This window comes from Aedes aegypti, chromosome 2 (assembly GCF_002204515.2).
Source record: "Aedes aegypti strain LVP_AGWG chromosome 2, AaegL5.0 Primary Assembly, whole genome shotgun sequence".
Lineage (NCBI taxonomy): Eukaryota > Metazoa > Arthropoda > Insecta > Diptera > Culicidae > Aedes > Aedes aegypti.
Window position 1 is genome coordinate 340,756,714 of NC_035108.1, and position 15,643 is coordinate 340,772,356.

At 44.8% G+C, this 15,643-nt stretch overlaps 1 protein-coding gene across 9 annotated transcripts in view; it reads right to left on the minus strand.

The window, feature by feature from the left end:
- The window catches only part of LOC5573096 (TBC1 domain family member 24), a 207,353-nt gene that overhangs the window by 12,071 nt on the left and 179,639 nt on the right, over nt 1-15,643 (minus strand). For 6 of the 9 annotated variants that reach the window (XM_021846097.1, XM_021846098.1, XM_021846096.1 and 3 more), the window contains 6 exons: nt 13,829-13,953; nt 13,425-13,756; nt 13,192-13,360; nt 10,496-10,582; nt 9,927-10,085; nt 9,632-9,852 (listed from right to left, as the gene is read on the minus strand). In XM_021846097.1, coding sequence (XP_021701789.1) covers nt 9,632-9,852; nt 9,927-10,085; nt 10,496-10,582; nt 13,192-13,360; nt 13,425-13,756; nt 13,829-13,953 — 1,093 coding nt within the window. Of the gene's footprint in view, nt 1-9,631; nt 9,853-9,926; nt 10,086-10,495; nt 10,583-12,769; nt 12,806-13,191; nt 13,361-13,424; nt 13,757-13,828; nt 13,954-15,643 lie in introns of all 9 variants that reach the window. The other 3 variants (XM_021846100.1, XM_021846099.1, XM_021846101.1) reach the window with 3 other exon arrangements.

Genomic DNA, 15,643 nt, shown 5'->3' on the forward strand with positions numbered 1-15,643 from the left:
TCTCGGTTGTCGGCAAGAGATCCAAACCCGTCGGCCAGAACAAATACCTGTCTGGTGGCATTCACAGAGTGGTCGGTGTCTGCTAACGGAGGTTCATCGAACGCGAACGTAGCCAAGCTCCACAGTGAGGGGCATTTAGAGGAACGGAGGCGGTGCAAAAAGGTCCGAACAGCGAGACTGTCGACCATTGTCGGCGCGAAGAAGACGGCGAGCTAGACGAGGTGACGAACTCTAGGGAGAAGAAGCCGTGAGTACACTATAGCATGCGCACAAGTGATGATCGCCCGCAGGGCAAGAAGGAGACCATAATCTGGCCGAAGACCATAGCATAGGGCATTAGCGTAGGAGTTAGCATTATCGAAGGCGTGTGATAGATGTGTGTGGGAGCGCTAAAATACAGAATGCTTCGAAATTAATTTTGTGGCTCTATATTCTTTTGGTTTGAGGGAAAAACCCAACATTGGCGCCCAACCAAAACGAGCCCGTAGTATTATTATCTTATAGAATAATACTCAAAAATTTGTGAGAAATTTTGTTTTGTCCATTTGGCTAACTTTTCGTGTTGAAGATACTTTAGACAGTATGGATCCCTTATACCTCAGTGATGAGGAGCTAAATTACGAGTTGGCTTTGCGCCGATGCAACCAACCTACTTCTGCCACACGCAGAATCAAAGGCACGCAGCTCAGAGCGCTGATGCAAAAAGAGTTTGCCGAGAATGTAAAATACACCTCATCCGAGCATGCAATGCCGGCAGATGTGAACATTCATCGTTGTGAACAGCAAGTCAGACTACTGATTCCAATGATTGAAACGGCACTCAAAAGATGTAACACAGATTTCCTAATCCAATCTAGATCTCGTATGATTCATTATCGAGATCGTCTGTCAATTGTGAAACCTCCGGCAAACCTGATCGATATGCACGCGTCAGTGTCAATGCAAGTGAAGTTCTTAATAGAAGACATCAGTGACAGACTTGGTGATCCGTTGATCAGCACGAGTAGTCAACAAGTGTCACAACCAGCGGAAGGAGCGGGATCGCTGGAATATCAACAGCACTACAACACTCTTCTATCGCCGGAAAGAGAACAAAACCAGCATCGAATCAACGAACCACAGAAGGCAGCAGCGCAAACGGGTGTTGTGAACAGGCAAAGCAATGAAGGGCTGAACAACGACTTCATCCGTGCGACGAGTTCGCCGATTAGAGCAGGAAGAGGAAGGGGACGTGGAGTTGCGATCAATCTCTCACTACCTGGCAGGAATTCTTCGCAACCGAGAGGCACACCTCCTCCAGCTTACCATCGAGCTGGACCAGAAATAGCTCACGACAGTACAACCGATCGCTTGAGAGATGAACTGCTCATACAGCTACTACAACGAGAACAGCACACGCAAGATCGGCAAGACGCAGGGAGAGGTCTCAAAGCAGTTCACAACTGGCCATTCAAGTTCAAGGGCGAAAAGGACACCACATCTCTCAACACCTTTCTCGACAGAGTGGAAACATTCGCACGGTCAGAAGGCCTTTCCGATGATACGCTGCTGAAGTCCATCAAACATCTACTACTAGACGATGCGTTGGACTGGTATGGACGAGCGATATCGCAGAACCTGCTGGTAACATGGACAGCTTTCAAAAACGAGATACGGAAGGAATATCTGCCAAGTAGTTACGAGCAGATCCTCAAGTTACAAGCCATCTTCCGATTCCAAGCTCCGGATGAGTCTTTCGCAAAGTACTACCGTGACATATCCGCATTATTCCGCTTCATACAACCACCAATGAGCGAACAAGAGAAATTCTTCATTGTGAAGAAAAACATGAATGCGGACTATGCAACGATTGTTACGGCAGCGAGACCACTCTCTCTGCAAGACATGGTGGAAGTGTGTAGCAGCTATGATGAAACGCGCATGCTGTTAAACCGTCAGAAACGAGTTCCTTTTCCGCAGAGCAGTCTGCTAGAACCGAACTTAGCAACGCCAGCGAATCGCCCAACGCCGTTAAATCGAGGAAATCCGCGGTTCGGGCGAGTGCACATGCTGAACTCAGAGGAGGATTTTAGTCCTCTAGAAGCTTGCAGCTGTCAACCACAAGCCCACCCAAGCAAAAACGCGAACGTCAGCGAGAGTCAAAAGAAGTCGATGGAAACGCAATCGGCAGCAGAAAAGGACAACTGGCAGCAGCGAATTCTGGAACTGTCGGAGCAAGTGAATGCACTAAAACTTCGACAATATAACAGGGAAGAAAGACCACATCGCAGTCAGCATCAACAGGAACAAGAGTTGCAAGAACATCATCAGCAACAACCTGGCGATCAAAGGAGAACTGGTTTGATCTGTTGGAATTGCGATGAAGAAGGACATCGGTTCATGGACTGTCCAAAGCCTCAAGCGGTCATGTTTTGCTATCGCTGTGGGCACAAAGGCTATTCGCTGCGTAGCTGTCCGACTTGTCGAACAGGTCTGGGAAACGCTGTCGCGGGGAATCACTAATCGAGGGAAGGAGATCCTCGCAAAACTTCTACAATCCCTCAGACATCCCGAACCAAGCCATGATCAATTCCATCATCATCAACCCCGAAGACGACGAACGCCCGCATGCAGAGATATCAATCCTGGGGAAGAAGTTACGTGGACTGCTGGACAGTGGTGCAAGCTGTTCCCTTCTTGGCGGAAACGCGGTCAAGATCATCGAAGAACTCCGACTGCGGAAAGGAGAAGCAAAAGGTCAAATAAAAACAGTTGATGGTACCGCGCACAACATTCGCAACTTCGTATATCTTCCAATAGCTTTCAACAACCGAATTCAGACAATCGCAGTACTCCTGGCCCCATCGCTACCAGAATGCATTGTGCTCGGCATGAACTTCTGGAGAACATTCGGAGTAAAACCGGTGTGCTGTTCGTTAGAAGAAGAAGGCATCGAAATCGACACTAATCCGGAGACAGCGAAAACACCAGAAGAGGATTCGATGAAGGAGTTGACACCAGAGCAGAGAAAAGCATTACATCGAGTCATCGCAACATTTCCAACTGCGGAGGACGGTAAGTTAGGTCGAACCAGCCTGTACGAGCACCGAATAGATGTTGGTGAAGCAAAACCCAAAAAGCAACGGCACTACCCGATGTCCAAGTACGTGCTGGACGAAGTCAACAAGGAGATCGACCGGATGGTGACACTAGACGTGATAGAGGAAGCGATGTTCTCCCCATGGAACAACCCACTCGTGGCGGTTAAGAAAAAGAACGGGAACTACAGGGTATGCCTCGATGCGCGACATCTGAACTCGATCATGACCAACGAAGGATACCCGATTCCACAAATCTCTGCCATCATCAACAACCTTGGGGGATGTGCGTACATTTCGTCGATCGACTTGAAAGATGCTTTTTGGCAACTACCACTAGCAGCGGCGTCCCGGCCGTTGACGGCGTTCACCGTACCCTCACGAGGACACTTCCAGTTTAAGGTAGTCCCGTTCGGACTCTGCACGGCCAGCCAAGCTCTATCGCGATTGATGACGCATCTGTTTGCAGACCTAGAGCCTCGAGTCTTCCATTATCTGGATGACATCATCATCTGCTCTCGTACTTTCGAAGAGCATTTGGAAATGCTGACGGAGGTAGCGGCCCGACTACGGCGTGCGAACCTGACAATTTCGCCAGAAAAATCGAAGTTCTGCAGAGAGGAGATAAGATATCTTGGTTATGTGCTGAATCAAGACGGCTGGAAGGTGGACGATGAAAAGATAGCCTGCATCGTAAAGTACCCAGCACCAACAACCAGAAAAGAAGTGCAGAGATTTCTGGGCCTGTGTAACTGGTACAGAAGGTTTATAGCGGAGTTCTCACGGATCGCCGCCCCGCTAACCGAGTTAACGAAGACGAAGATAAAGTTCCGCTGGACGGCGAAAGCAGAGGAGGCCTTCTTAAACCTGAAGGCCGCGCTAGTGTCAGCTCCGGTGTTGATCATGCCGGATTACAGCAAACCATTCTCGGTAGCATGCGACGCCAGTGACATCGCTATTGGTGCGGTCTTAACGCAGGAGGTAGACGGAGAAGAACATCCGGTAAGCTACTTTTCGCAAAAGCTGTCGTCATCGGAGCGCAAATACTCGGTAACCGAACGGGAATGCCTGGCAGTAATCCGCGCCGTAGAAAAATTCAGAGGGTACATAGAAGGAGTGAAATTCATTGTGTATTGTGACCATGCTGCACTGTCATATCTACTGTCCATGAAAAACCCGACAGCGCTGATGAGCAGGTGGATCCTAAGATTGAATGCCTTCGGCTTCGAGATCAAGTACCGGAAGGGAAGCATCAACGTAGTTCCGGACGCGCTCTCGCGGGTTGTAGCAGTAACCACGTTCGTTACAGGCGTAGATTCAGAGGACCCATGGTTTGAAGCCTTGGCGCACAAAATAAAAACTCAAGGAGACGATTACCCAGACTTCAGGCTGGTGGACAACGAGATCTACAAAAACTGTCTTTGCAGAGAAGGAGGAACAACAACGCATAAATGGAAGCGGATTGTGCCGTTGAAGAATCGCGTGGAGGTCATCAAGCGCTGCCACGACGCGCCAACGGCCGGTCATCTAGGATTCCACAAAACGCTAGACAAGGTTCAGTCTCACTTCTACTGGCCGAAGATGAGAGAAAACATAGGGCAGTACGTCCGGAGTTGCGAAGTTTGCAAAGCTAGCAAAGCGCCAAACTCTGCCATGATGCCAGACATGGGAGGTCTGAAACCTGCCAGAATACCATGGGAGCTGGTGTCAGTGGACTTCGTGGGACCTCTTACTCGCTCAAAACGCGGCAACACGGTACTGTTAGTTGTGGTGGATTGGATCACGAAGTATGTTATCGCTCATCCCATGCGCAGCGCAGATTCTGGAAAGATGGTGGAGTTTCTGGAACAGCATGTCTTCCTGAAGTTCTCACGGCCAAGAATCATCCTCTCAGACAATGGGAGACAGTTTGAGTCCATCGCGTTCAAATCGCTTCTGGCACGGCACAAGATCACGCACATGAAGACGGCCTTCTATTCGCCGATGGTGAATAACGCCGAACGCGTGAATCGAGTGCTGATCACCTGTGTTCGAGCGCTTCTGGATGAGAACCATGCAGGATGGGACGAGAATCTGGCAGCGATAACAGCAGCCATCAACAGTGCTAAGCATCAAGTGACGGGAGTGAGCCCGCATTTTGCAAATTTCGGACGAGACCTGATACTCCATACGGACCTCTACGTACAAGCGAACATGAATACACCGGAAGATCCGAAAGTGGCACAGGACATGCGGTTGTCAGCGATGAAGAGAATCCAAGAGTTCGTGCTGCAGCGGATTAGGAAGAACTACGAAAAAACGAAGCAGAGGTACAATCTACGCACGCGACAGGTGGACTTCAACATAGGCGACGTCGTCTGGAGGCGAACCTTCACTCAGTCCTCCAAAGCAGATCACGTAAACAGGAAACTGGATCCAAAGTACGTTCCGGCACTAGTGAAACAGATTTTGGGGAAGAACATCTACATGCTGGAAGACGTCGCGGATGGGAAGCAAGGCCGCTATCACGCAAAAGACATCAAGGCGGACTAAACGTTATTGGTTCAGCTATGTCCACAGGCAAACCCTGTCAACAATGAGTTCTACGCTCCGAAAATCCGTGCCAAATCGGGAAAATGGCACCAAGTCAGGTGTGATGAGCAACAACTTCTTCATGACTACCTCTCCACCTCGACAAGACCTTCAGCTATGAAAACACGACGTCCAGAAGCCTACGGAAGGCATGGGAGATTGGGACCCTGAAAACTTATAGTGAGTAAGGAGACTCCAAATACCAGCAACTGGAGCGACAACACGACAAGACGAAGCCTACGGAAGGCACGGGAGATTGGGACCCTGAAAACTTAAAGTGAGTAAGGAAGCTCCAAATACCAACGACGGAAACAACAACAACACGACAGGACAAAGCCTACGGAAGGCACGGGAGATTGGGACCCTGAAAGCCTGTAGTGAGTAAGGTGGCTCCAAATACCAAACAAGATCAGCTATGAACAACACCAGTTACGAGGAGTTCAGCTCGAGAAAGACACCAAGCGTGGAAGCAATGAAGTCACAAGCCCTGGATGGTGTACTGGCGGCAGCAGCAGCTGCAAATATCGATCAGGTCCAAAGTGTTACGCATTCCTGTAAATCTGTCAAATAAAGGTCTTCTCGGCACCTCGTAGTGTTCGGGCGATTGCATGGCATTATCATCCCGGGTATCACCCAAAAGCAACGCGACCAGGGGCGCGGATATTCCAAGGTAACTTGGAATTGTGAACCCTATTCTTGGACCCATGCACATCGAGGGCGAGGAAATGCGCTCTTTTCCGAACCAACTACACAAGCTATGCACTCGACTTCGGTCAGTGACTAAGCCATTAGGCACGAAAATAGGCAATTATAAGGAATCATACCATCGATGATGTCCTAGCCTTAAGTAATTTAGCCAATACAACAATTTACCTCTATGTTTCTTGTGTAGATGTAAGATTTTTCTAGTTTTAGTTACAACTAGACATAATCTATTTGAATGTTCCACTGTGGGACAGCTAGCATAGAGATGATGGACAAGAACTTCTCTAGAGACCATTTGCCAAGACTTCGTTGGCGTCTGATCAATTCATCTGACAGGACTCGCTGTCGTTAATCAGAAACTTGAAGCTTTGGATTATGTGTACCCTCTCTGGCAAGTGGTGCGACTTGCGTAAATTTAGTTTGGATTTTGGTGCCTCTTTGTATGTCTTGAAGTCTGTTCAAGCTAAACTACACGATCAGTTCAGTCTCTAGAAAACTTCTTAACGGAAGTGAAAGTTTAGAATTTTTCATGAATCGCTGTTACCGATTCATGAAAAATTCAATCCCCACAGTGAAGTTGTGTAACGTTCATTTCGAATTTAGTTAATTTCGAGCATAAATTACACTGTACACAAAAGCGATTAACTCGAACACGCCCTTTGAGAATACGATTCACATCTGTCATCATCAGTACTACCACAACACAGGAAAAAGTTTGTTTCCGCTGTGGCAGACAAAAAGTGCACTGGCAGCAGCAAGAGAAGAGGTGCTAGTGCTCGAAGCTGCCGAGATAGCTGCCTCCTCGTGGCAGACTAAGTTGATCGAAGCAAATCCTTGCCGACACGGTGCCAGGACGCGCGGACCAAAGGAAAGTTCCAGATTTCGACGGGGCAGCAGCTAACGGGATTCGGACCGCCTAGCCCGGATCAAGGAAAAAACGCCAGCACACGCGCTGCGGGACCGGTGAGAAGAGCACAGCTGTGTTCAGGGACTGTGCCAAGGTAATTTAGATCGCAATGGCCGTATAACATGGAATGATAACCACCGACTCTCTGCCAAAATAGGAATCCGTTCCGAGCATCATCCGGCAAAAACCAACGGCAAAAAGTAGCCAGGACAAGGAAGTTCTGAAGGAACTAGCGTGAGGTAATTTTGACCGACATTAACATGCGCGTAACGTTTTGTGACGATTTCCCGTTCCACACAGAAGTCGACCCTAATCTCCAACCGTCCGTTTGGGAACGAGGAAAGCGCTGAGAAATACTCCGAAAAAGCGTCCCAAATCCACGGGTGAGTCACTCTAGTCGGAAGCGTCCGCATGTTACTAATGAAGGCCGTTTAGGGCGCTTTTTTTTCTGTTACGTTTTAATCCGAGGCAGCAAAGCATCCAATCCGGACAAGCACTTGGCCGTGGGAGATCCTGGTGAAACGCTGGATCGAGTACCTAACAGATCTCGGTTGTCGGCAAGAGATCCAAACCCGTCGGCCAGAACAAATACCTGTCTGGTGGCATTCACAGAGTGGTCGGTGTCTGCTAACGGAGGTTCATCGAACGCGAACGTAGCCAAGCTCCACAGTGAGGGGCATTTAGAGGAACGGAGGCGGTGCAAAAAAGGCAGAACAGCGAGACTGTCGACCATTGTCGGCGCGAAGAAGACGGCGAGCTAGACGAGGTGACGAACTCTAGGGAGAAGAAGCCGTGAGTACACTATAGCATGCGCACAAGTGATGATCGCCCGCAGGGCAAGAAGGAGACCATAATCTGGCCGAAGACCATAGCATAGGGCATTAGCGTAGGAGTTAGCATTATCGAAGGCGTGTGATAGATGTGTGTGGGAGCGCTAAAATACAGAATGCTTCGAAATTAATTTTGTGGCTCTATATTCTTTTGGTTTGAGGGAAAAACCCAACACAAATCCCAAATTACACCACATTACGTTGGTCCGTTTGGCGTCGCCGGTGGATACCTGTTCTGACATTCGTTTCTTTTAAACTCCATTTCAACCATGTCCCTCCACTTTATCAATACGAATGTTGACGAATCACGATAATCTGAAGATCGTGACCAGAACGGAGGTAGGATAAATCACTAGGGACCAACTACCACCAAGGAAGAGAATCACCATTCATGCATTGAAAATATTTTATCGATAAATGCTGGTTCGGACTTTTTACGAGGAGGGTCATTGCGATCAATATTACCCCGGATTACGGTACCAGAAATTTGTCCTGAGATTTCTTCAGGATTTTGTCTAGGAGCTTCACGATAAATATTGATTTGTTGATTCCTGCTTATAATACCTGCAGAACTTCAGACATATTTCCAGAATTTTTTTCAAAAATAAGTGTTCTTGATGTTCTGTTGATGTATTAAACAAGAATATAGAAATTTATGAAAAATTTTCGATGTAAATTCCAGAGAAAAAAATGGTAAAAGTATTTTTTGGAACTTCAGTCGTTACACTGTTATATTTTGCACAACACTGGTGAAAAAATCTCTTCGTTCACATCAGCAGCGTTGTAGTTCTAATAGTGACAAATCATACGACGATTGGAAGGTGAGAAAGAGACTTTGGAGACCTTCTGTTAATCATCTCTTTCCCATGGTAGCTCCGAAGTGAGACAAACCGTATCAGGATGAAAACTATTCAATAAGTCAGCTCTCTTTTACTCGACTCTCAATATCGAGTTAGAGAAGCATAGTAAAAGAGAAGCATAGTAGAGTCTTGACTGTAGTTACTAGAATATGATTCTATACTTATTAGATCAATCCAAACGTTAGCACATTTTTTTCAATGGTAAAAAAAATTGTTAACTTTTGGATTAATCTGATGAGTATAGAAGTACTGATGAGTGTTGAGAAACAATCAATTCACTATTGAAAAACAATTAAAAAACTGATGAAAGAAATAGTCCATCAAAGCCGTGGAAAAGAAAGAGTTAAAATAGCGACTTTCTAGTGACAGCCATGCTTTAGAATTCCTGCAGGATTTTTTGAGCAAACGTCACTGCCGTTCTACGCATATTTGTCCCGCGGTCCATAAGGTTTACATAGAACATGGGACAAGCAGGCGTAGAAGGGCAGGTCAGAGAAATCTTCCAAGAGCTTTTATTAGACGTCTCATGACGAATGGCCGAATGAACTAACAAGTGCAAAGGGCAGTACAAGCTTTTCTGTCCACCCGACCCGAGTTGCATTTCAACACATTTATGAAATAACTTTGTTAACTGAGCAAGATTTCATTCAGAACTAGGTAAAATGAAAGTATAACACTCACCCTCCCCCGATCGTGATCATCTTGGAGTCGGCGGCCATGAACAGTTCCGATGCGTGGCCCAGACCCTTATCGCCCTCGATTCCGACCCAGGGATATTTTGCGCGCTCCGGATAGAGAGAGAACAGGAACGTTTCGCCGGTGCCAAAGTACGCCTGCCGCTGGCCACGGTCGTCCTTGAGGTTACGCTCGAACCACCGCGATGAACAATAGGCACCGAACACCTGTTTTGATTGAGAGGAAAATCGAAATTAGTATTATGAGGTCAGGATTTGGGAAACGCGTAGAAAATAATTACCTCATTATTGCAGGTTTTGATCATCAATAGCGTGGGTTCATGCTGCTCCACTCGTACGTAGAATGTCGTCAGTGAGCATCCGTGCTCCTCCGTTGTGTAGAGCAGTACGGGCTGGTACATTGTTATTCTAACTGGCAGCCAGGACCAAAGCGTAAAAAGCTGGTGGCGATTCGTGGAATGAAAACGAGAAGGAAAACAGTTGAAAATAACATTTTTGTTCTTGTGATGTTGCTTTCAAAATCAAAAGAAAAAGGCATTCACGGGGAAAATCAAGTTTAATAAAAACGCTCCAGGGTTATAATTGCAATTGTAGCGAGTTTGTTAGGGTAAGAAAAGTATTGTTGTCTTTCGAATAAAAGTTTTAAGAAGACTATGTTGTGGTTTTGGAATCAATTCCAAGAAAACAGCTCAATGCGAATATTCGTAAAAAACAAATCAATCTTTTCGATATACTCTTTTCGATCAACAACAATTTTATGGATACTCAAATTGATAACCAAGAAGGTGCGAAACGAAAAACAACAGTTAAACAGAAAAGTCCACAATTAACGGGTACAATCAACACTTACGTCATCCTGATCACAAACTTTACTCTTTATTGCTTGGGTTGGGAAAACTCCCATCGATAAAACTCTCACATCCGGTGAGTGCGCCCCCTGCACCCCCACCAGAAGCGTATTTCCGAATCCGATTAATGACAAAAGCGGGTACAATTTTTCACCGACATCAAAGCGAAACCGAGACGCAATTCGCGGGAAACGGGATTTACGCGAGCGTGATCGTATTAGTGCCATTTCATCATCGGGGGTGCAAATTGAATATCGAATCGTGATACGGTGTCACCGTCATGAGAAGATTGAAAAACGAGCCTCGCGGTAGGAGATTTTTTATCGATGGCGGTATTCGTTCCCACGATGAATGGTGAGTTTATTGGAGAATGAGTGGAGTTTTAATTGGTTAGTATATTCCATTTGGAAAGCAGCGTGAAATAGAATAGGATAAGAAAAGAAGTGTGGATTAGTTGTGAAGAGGTGAATCCTTGTACACATAGACGAATGAATATAAAATTTTGGTCTTAGAAAGACACGCGGTGTGTTTCATGCTGTACACAGTACGTTCTCATATAAATTGTAAGGACCTAAACATCAAAAATCTAATGAATATATTTAAATTTAAAAATTAAAAAAAAAGGATTTTATTTTCTATTTTTAGGGAATGTTATAGCAGTAAAAGAAACAACACAAAAATTTGGTTAAATTGACAACAATTGATTAACAATCAATTAATCCATTTATGAGCTAATATCGTGATTTGTAAAGTGAACGAGGAACAAAAATATTGGAAACGAAGTTGTGGAAAATGTACTTAAGGGCTATCAAATATTTCAAGAGGAAACACATGGATATTCAGAGCACTCCTATAGATTTCAAGTGGGTTTTAAAAGGATTTTCAGAGGTTTTTAATAGGGTACCCAATGAACTTTCATTGGTTTCCAAAGCGTTCGTATCTCGAGAGTTAGAGAACCATATTGAAAATTGGTTTTCATGGCTACCTCGATGGTCGCTTGGTTCGCAGTTGCACTGGTTTTGTGTTCTGTAACTAGATACCGGCCTAACTCGATGGTCCCTTCAATATCGAGTTATGGAGAGTTGAGTATACAGTCGACTCTCCACATCTCGATATCTCTCCCTATGTTGATGATTTTTTCGGTCCCTTCATTCTGCATACATTTTCACTCTCTATATCTTGATATCTCGGTATTTCCCTATCTCGATGAGATTTCTATTCCCGCTTTTCTCTCGATATGTCGATATTCTCATAATCAAAGGTTACTAGACTAGATTTTATGGATTCAAAATAATTTGCGGAGACGAAATTACGTCTGTTTGTTTTCAATTTTCCTGGTAACGGAGTGATTTTCAATCTAGTATTCATTAAACTTTTTTTCTATGTTTCGATCTCTCCCTATCTCGATGGTCCCTCCCTGGGAGGGAGAAACCAATACAAAATTTCTGTACGTCATAGTGAGCCGAGATTCCGCTGTCACGAACTGTCACTGTGAGCCCAGATCTCAAACATTGGACTAACATGAAAAAAGCGCGTAACTGATTAAAACACATTTTCGTATTTCTTCAAAAGTGATAAAAATCGAATAAAAATCAATTCATGCACATAATGCAAGTAATGTCACGTGAGCACCATTTAATCTGATAGAACATAAAGCATTGAAAAACGCATCGTTCTACTTTTTCCAATGAAAATGAATATTTAGTGCATAGAAAACTGTGGCCCTTTTTTCATGTTGGTCAGGAAAAATCGAAGGTGCACAACAAAAGGAAACTACCGATTTTCTCGAAGCCTGCCTTGATTGTTGTTGGCATACTGGAGTTATCTTGCAGTTTAAAATAACGTTGTCTTATATTTCGTGTGTAGTATCGGTGCCTCCCTCCCAGGTCCCTCCGATAACAAGATGTGGAGAGTCGACGAGACGAAATTTAAATAAATTTAAAGCAACTCTAACTGAGTCCTAGAAGGATAAATGTCATCTAATTTTTTTCACTGGGGTTTAGTACGCTTCTGACAAGTCTAGAGATTCTTCTTATCTGTCTTTAATTTTTGAGTATATGAATGCACAAAGAAAAAGTTTGAAAACTAATCCAATCTATTGTAAAAGCCTTTCAAGGATTAACATTGCCATTCGGGAGACTAGTGATTTTTCAGTGACACTCGGGCAAGTGTTCTACAGTCCATCAATACTCGTACCACTTTAGGTTAGTATAGAACCACACTCAACAAACAAAAACCAAACGCTGTAAGGATTAGTACAGAATTAGAGCCCATACCATCGCCCGACAGGAATCCCGATCATCCTTCAACTTCTAGACAGTGTTTCGTTCACGTCATGTCATTTCGGCAAAGGGAACAAATTATGACGGAAGCGAAGGCACGTAAATGAGTTTCAGTGTGGGAAAGAACAACAGAAAAAAAGGAATAAGAAAATATACAAATTTTTATGCTACCAGAATGAATGAAAATGAAGGATTTACGGCGCCGGCTGGCGATGAACCCGGAGGAAAAATGATAGCGCATGACGTGGCGGAAGCCGGCGAAGTTTTCCAATAAAAGCGGAATATCTCGCCGCCGGCAACGCTATGTCAATGTGAAAAAACCTCAACCAAGAAACAGAAAATGAAAACGGTGGTAAAACTTGACCGCAACCACTCTTACGTTAGCTAGCTTTGCTGGATGGCTCGGGTCTACTCACCTCTCTAATGGTTAGTGTATGTGACATCATTTGTACGTTGACTTGGGATTGACTCGTTGGTAAATTATCGCTAGAACGTGATCTTACCATCTGCTTCGAACCACTAAGAACTGACTTACTCTTTAGTACCATTTCAGTCTTTAGAAAAATCCTAGATATGTAGGTTGAACTGTAACGAGAGGAATCATTAGTGAGTCAGTTGAACATTTTTGAATGATTGACAAGCGCCTTACCTAAGTGCTCTTATACTAAAAGCCGTCCGCAGGAGCTTGGCCGGCGAGACCGGGATGTTTTTGCAGAACTTTGGTAGCGCATTGTCGATGTCATTCTTGATCGTGTCGGCGTCCCACTCGGAGTTGGTGGCGGTCGAGTGTTTGTGAAAGAGAATGAGGATGGCGAGGGCAACCCGGTAGAACACCTTGATGCCTTCGTGGAAGAAGCAGTCCATCACCCGCACCAGGTGCGGAAACGGAAGCCCGCCGAGGATCCACCAACACCAGTCCATGAAGATGCGCTCCGATTTCTGGCCGGGGCATAATCTCGATAAATACAGTACTGCGGATTTCTAAAACGGGAGATTGAGGTTTTCAGCCTTATATTGTGTAAACCTTATTATGTTAGGGTTGTTGTTACTTACCGCATGTTTTTTGGCAATTTGCATCACAGTCTTCCAGGTGACTTCGTAAAGTAATTTTGTCTGCGTGATAAACACTTTATCCTTAGGTGCCACCAGACTCGCCATACAGTGGTAGCATTCTTCTTCTGTAAAAGAGACGAAAGAGAAATTGTGATTGAGTAAGGGAAAAATTATTGTTGTTATTACATGTATTTATTATGGTTCGGAGTGAGGAAATATGTATATCTTTTGTGGAAATTGAATTTGAAGATCATTCAACATCAAGGATTCTAGAAAATTTAAGCGAATATTTTTTAAAATTTTATTAAACCGAAACAAAATTTGCCCTGTATAAAACATTGACTCTTCCGGTGGCTCTCTACGGGCACGAAGCGTGGACGTTGAAAGAGTCAGACCGGAAAGCTCTCGGTGTTTTCGAGCGTAAAGTGCTGCGGACAATACTCGGTGGGAAACTCGAAAATGGTGTGTGACGCAAACGCATGAATCACGAGCAGGGCTGGGAATAGTCATAGTAGTAGGCTTGAATTTCGCGAGCATCACGTGGCTTTCTCACTACAGTAGTTTGAAATCGTGAATCTCATCAAGTAGCCTATGTTGAGTACATGAATTTTTCTAAAACAGAAGTGTCATTGAAGGCTGTAAATGCGGGAAATGCACCGGGAAATAGAACATTTTTCTACAGTAGTTTTGGGTTGCCCTTAGCAACGAGTGTTTTGCTATTTTCAAGGCATGTTGCCTACATCAGCGATAGCAGTGAGTTTCGCTGGCTTTGCTGACTGTCATTTGTTACGCTTGCCTACTGTAGTGTGAATCTTATAACTTTTCCCAACCCTGATCACGAGTTGTATCAAGTGTACAAAGATGCGAATATTATCAATCGTGTAAAATACGGCAGACTTCAGTGGGCTGGTCACTTAGTGCGAATGTTGGAAGAAAGAATTGCGAAAATAATATTCAGCAGGGAACCAGGTAGTGGTCGGCGGCTTCGGGGAAGACCACGAATACGCTGGCTGTACGCAGTGGAAGAGCACCTGGCGACCCTAAACGTTCGGGGCAACTGGAGAAGTTTCGCCCAAGACCGACGAAGATGGAGCTCTACAGTACGCCCGGCAATGGCGTGACGCTACGCTGTAGCCATCAATGTAAGGTAGGTACTTACATTACAGTACTAGTGTGCTTGGAACATATCTCAAAATTTCTCCATAGTAATTTCCATATAAACCTACATTGTCTTTGGACCACCTTTAAATCACCACCTAGAAAGCTGAAAATTTCACAGAACACTATTTTTTTTGTGAGGATGGTAAGAAACATATGGGAGATTGGATTCTCAAACATTTTTAAATTTAAAACCGCCCTAACTATGACCTATTGAACGCTCAATTTATAATAGGGTGCGATGCAAATGCCCATCATACAATTTGGAGCAGCACGGGTATCAATAAAAGAGGAGAAGATCTTTTGAACTACTTATCGTCCAACAATATTGACCTATGTAACAGAGGGGATTCTCCTACTTTTATAAATGCTATCCGACAGGAGGTGCTGGATCTTACGATCTGTATTGACCTACTGTCGGGCAATATTGTGAATTGGCATGTTTCCAATGAAGAATCATTGTCAGATCACAAACACATCCGGTTTGACTATAAAGCTGGATCAGCAATAGAAGAAAGCGAAACCCTAAAAAAAACAACTGGGACCTCTATCGTTTTCATTTAAGCATAGCATAGCATAGACTGACTGTACATGTCAATGGTTGCTACTCCGTGATTGATCGGAACTGGTAAGAATTGCACTACGATCCAAATGAAT